General features: G+C 33.4%; 1 protein-coding gene across 1 annotated transcript; it reads right to left on the bottom strand.

Moving 5' to 3' along the window:
* Positions 1 to 2,311: 2,311 nt before the first annotated feature.
* LOC111637688 (single insulin-like growth factor-binding domain protein-2) lies at positions 2,312 to 3,023 on the bottom strand. The gene is made up of 3 exons (XM_023383259.1): positions 2,863 to 3,023; positions 2,662 to 2,785; positions 2,312 to 2,578 (listed from the first exon to the last, which is right to left on the bottom strand). Exons 1-3 carry the CDS (start codon positions 2,910 to 2,912, stop codon positions 2,429 to 2,431), a joined length of 324 nt encoding a protein of 107 aa, XP_023239027.1. The 5' UTR covers positions 2,913 to 3,023; the 3' UTR covers positions 2,312 to 2,428.
* Positions 3,024 to 3,257: the final 234 nt, after the last annotated feature.

Here is a 3,257-nt window from a genome sequence, read left to right as displayed (position 1 = left end):
TCAAATTTCTGCTGATGTACTAATTGAATAGCTCTTTGGAAAACCAATGTTAATAGTAAATGTTAGTCAAATGAGGATTTCTGTATGTTAATTGCGAAAATATTTATGTTATCCATTTTATCAAATGTATATACATTTTTAATTGATTGTGCCATTGCCAGAGGGAAGATTTTAATGCTTTATACCAGTGTTTTTCAACCTGTGGGTCGCGACCCCCAGTGGGTCGCAAAGCCATACACGGGGGGTCGCGGGTAAAAGAAAAAGACAAGTGTTTGTAGGTCCTACACTACAATAAAAAAACTACAATTTCAGTGAGAGGCTGTGCCTGTTTATTATACAGTACAATTAGTTTTTTGATCGATATTTAAATTTCAACAGAAAGAAAATTAAATACGTAGTTTTTAAAATCACTGATATAGATTTTAATATTGGCGTGGGGGGTCGCCAAAATTTTTTAACTTGTAAAGGGGTCGCGTATTCAAAAAGGTTGAAAAACACTGCTTTATACATTGATACTGTTATTTTCTGCTGTGTAATAGGGACAAATGGTGCTTTTTATAGTGTGAAATAAATTTTGTGCCCTTTTTAAACATATAAATCTTCATTTTAAATTTTGAAAATAAAAGATATATTAAACTGCTTGCTGCGATTATGACTTAAACTAGTAACGAGAGTTGCGTAACTTTCCCGGCTATTATGAGTTTTTATTTTTAAAAACTCATAATAGCCGGGAACCGAATTGTACGTATTCCACAACAACCGAATTGTACGTATTCTAAAGCAGACGTATACCGAGGTATCGCCAGCACACCGTTTTTCAGTTATCCAAAGCATAAGCGAATTCTCAACATCATTTAATGTTTCGATCACTGTTTAGAAATTAATTCAATTCCTTTCGCAACGTTAGCAGATTTAATAATGTCTTTATTTTTCACGATCGTCGTTCTTGGAATATGGTATGCAACAGTTAAATCTCGAACACGCGTGCCACCTTCATCTTTCTCAACAATCTTTTTTTTCAATTCCATTGTGATTCTAGTCAATTTTTTAGTTTGCTGTCGCTTTTCATTTGCCTTTTTGCGATTCATGATTAATAAAAATATTAAAATTTTATTTACGAATTAAAATCAGAGGAAATTTAACAAAGTTATAAACCGTGGCACCGCGAACATCTAGTCTGGTCTAGTACAACGATAGTGCTACTCGTTCAAAGATGGCGCGTATAATTGAATTAAGTCGTATACCGAACAAAAGTCGTATACCGAGCAAAATTTGTTTCGTCCAAACAGGACGTTTTCCGAATTGTACGTATTCTAAAGCAGACGTATACCGAGGTACCACTGTATTATTTTAGATGCGGGTTTTTGCGTGTTTGATTGCGTTTTAATAGGGTACGTCAAGAGAATGTACACTAAAAAGAAATTTTTCGAAAAATTTCTCCCCCCCCACGGGGGGAAGTGTTATACGTNCTGTATAATAACTTGTAGTGATTCTTAAGATAATAATAATTAAATAAACTTCCCGGAAATCGAATTCGTAATACGCGAGAGCTTGTTATAACTGCTTTTATCGTTTTGGTTTATCGGACCATTTTCAAAGTTATTATTAGTATTAATTAAATCTACATTACGTGTAACAATTTCACGTATTTTATAAACCAGAAGGTGATTAAATTTAACTAATTATTGCTACGATAAAAACAATTATTTCGCTAAAAGTATGAGCAGAAACTTATTCTACTTTCTCGGCTGTTATATACAACAGAGGGAAAGTATGGCAATCGGTAAAAAAAATTCCCCCACTTCCGAAGATTTTTACATTTTTGCACTAGAAACGTCGGGAAATGCAAAAAATTTGAAGGTTTTTCTGTACGTACGGATATTATAGCGTGTTGTAACATAGCGTGTTGTGAAATTTGTTCACAACAAATATGTTTGATAAAATTTGTTCACCCACTTTGTTGTGAACAAACAACGCTATGTTAGTGTATGTGGGGACGCGATTGAAATCCAATTGAACATAAAAATTATTTATTTGTTCACCCACTTTGAAGCTTAACAATTCCTGTTCCTTTCTTCGAAAATTTCTGAAATTTTGCAGGGAGGTTCGTGTATTACGGAGTATTGATGCTATTAAATTTTGGTGATTAAAGGTCGAGGGGTGAGGAGATAGAGTGATCGTGTGTTGTATCTCAAGTAAGGTCGGACTTAATGAAGATTTTACTCGTTACAATTTTTATGCAACATCTCTACTCTAAAAATTAAGGTTATTTTTTTATTTAGAAAAACTTAAAAATTACATCACATAACAATTTTATTTGCAATACAAGCTTTATTTATTCATTAATACTCAATTAAATTATTTATTCAAACAATTTACTGATTATGGAAAGGATTGCGTTAGCATTAATTGGATCAGCGTATTGCTGCTAAACAATTGGTTTCTCCTGACACGTTCCTACTGAATAATTTACCATATCCTCGTCGAATCCTTCCGGAAGAGGGGGTCTTATGCACACGAGATTTCTTCCACATATACCAGCAATGTTATATAATCCTCCGCATTCCTGGCCGATTCCCTATAAAAATGTGTAGATATTTTTGTGTTACTTCCTTCATCCTCTAGTTAACAAATATTATTTCATCACAATATATTTCTTACCTGGGCACACACTTTACAACATTTGCAACCATATTTAGTAACTCCAACACCTGGGCAATCCTCTTCGGTTTTATCCACACAGATTACATCAGAGCAGGATCTGCACTTTAGCGACAGACTCACGCTGAAAATATAAATCTTTATGTATTTAAGACCATTCAAAAAGTTAAGAATTTATATAATACTAGAAAAATTTCTTACCTGAATAAACAAAACGTAATTATAAAGAAGGTAATCAATCTGGGGTTCATTTTTACAACTGATCTAAGGATCTGTGTGGAAACAAAGAAGACTTCTTGTAGACGTTTCCTGTCGTTGAGGATGTTTCGTCATTCACCGCTCGTAAATGTATCGAGGGCAATTATGAGTTAACACTATTTTATATTCAGAATGCCGGAAAGGTCATATTCCTATCAGTTTATTATATATAATTAATATTTCTAAACTTCCTCCCAGGAAATAAATTTAGTTTCCTTTCAAAATTTTCGGACATGTCGTTAGATTAATTTAATTTAATTATATTCTAACTAATTTCAATGCTTGCCACAGCACTTAAGAGGTTCGGAACTCGAAATAAATGGCTGAAATCAGCCTGG

The sequence above is a fragment of the Centruroides sculpturatus genome, unplaced genomic scaffold (genome assembly GCF_000671375.1).
Source record: "Centruroides sculpturatus isolate CEXI.00-Female unplaced genomic scaffold, Cexi_2.0 scaffold697, whole genome shotgun sequence".
In the NCBI taxonomy this organism is placed as follows: domain Eukaryota; kingdom Metazoa; phylum Arthropoda; class Arachnida; order Scorpiones; family Buthidae; genus Centruroides; species Centruroides sculpturatus.
The sequence above is the reverse complement of the archived record's forward strand: the minus strand, read 5'-3'. Positions and strand labels throughout refer to the sequence as shown.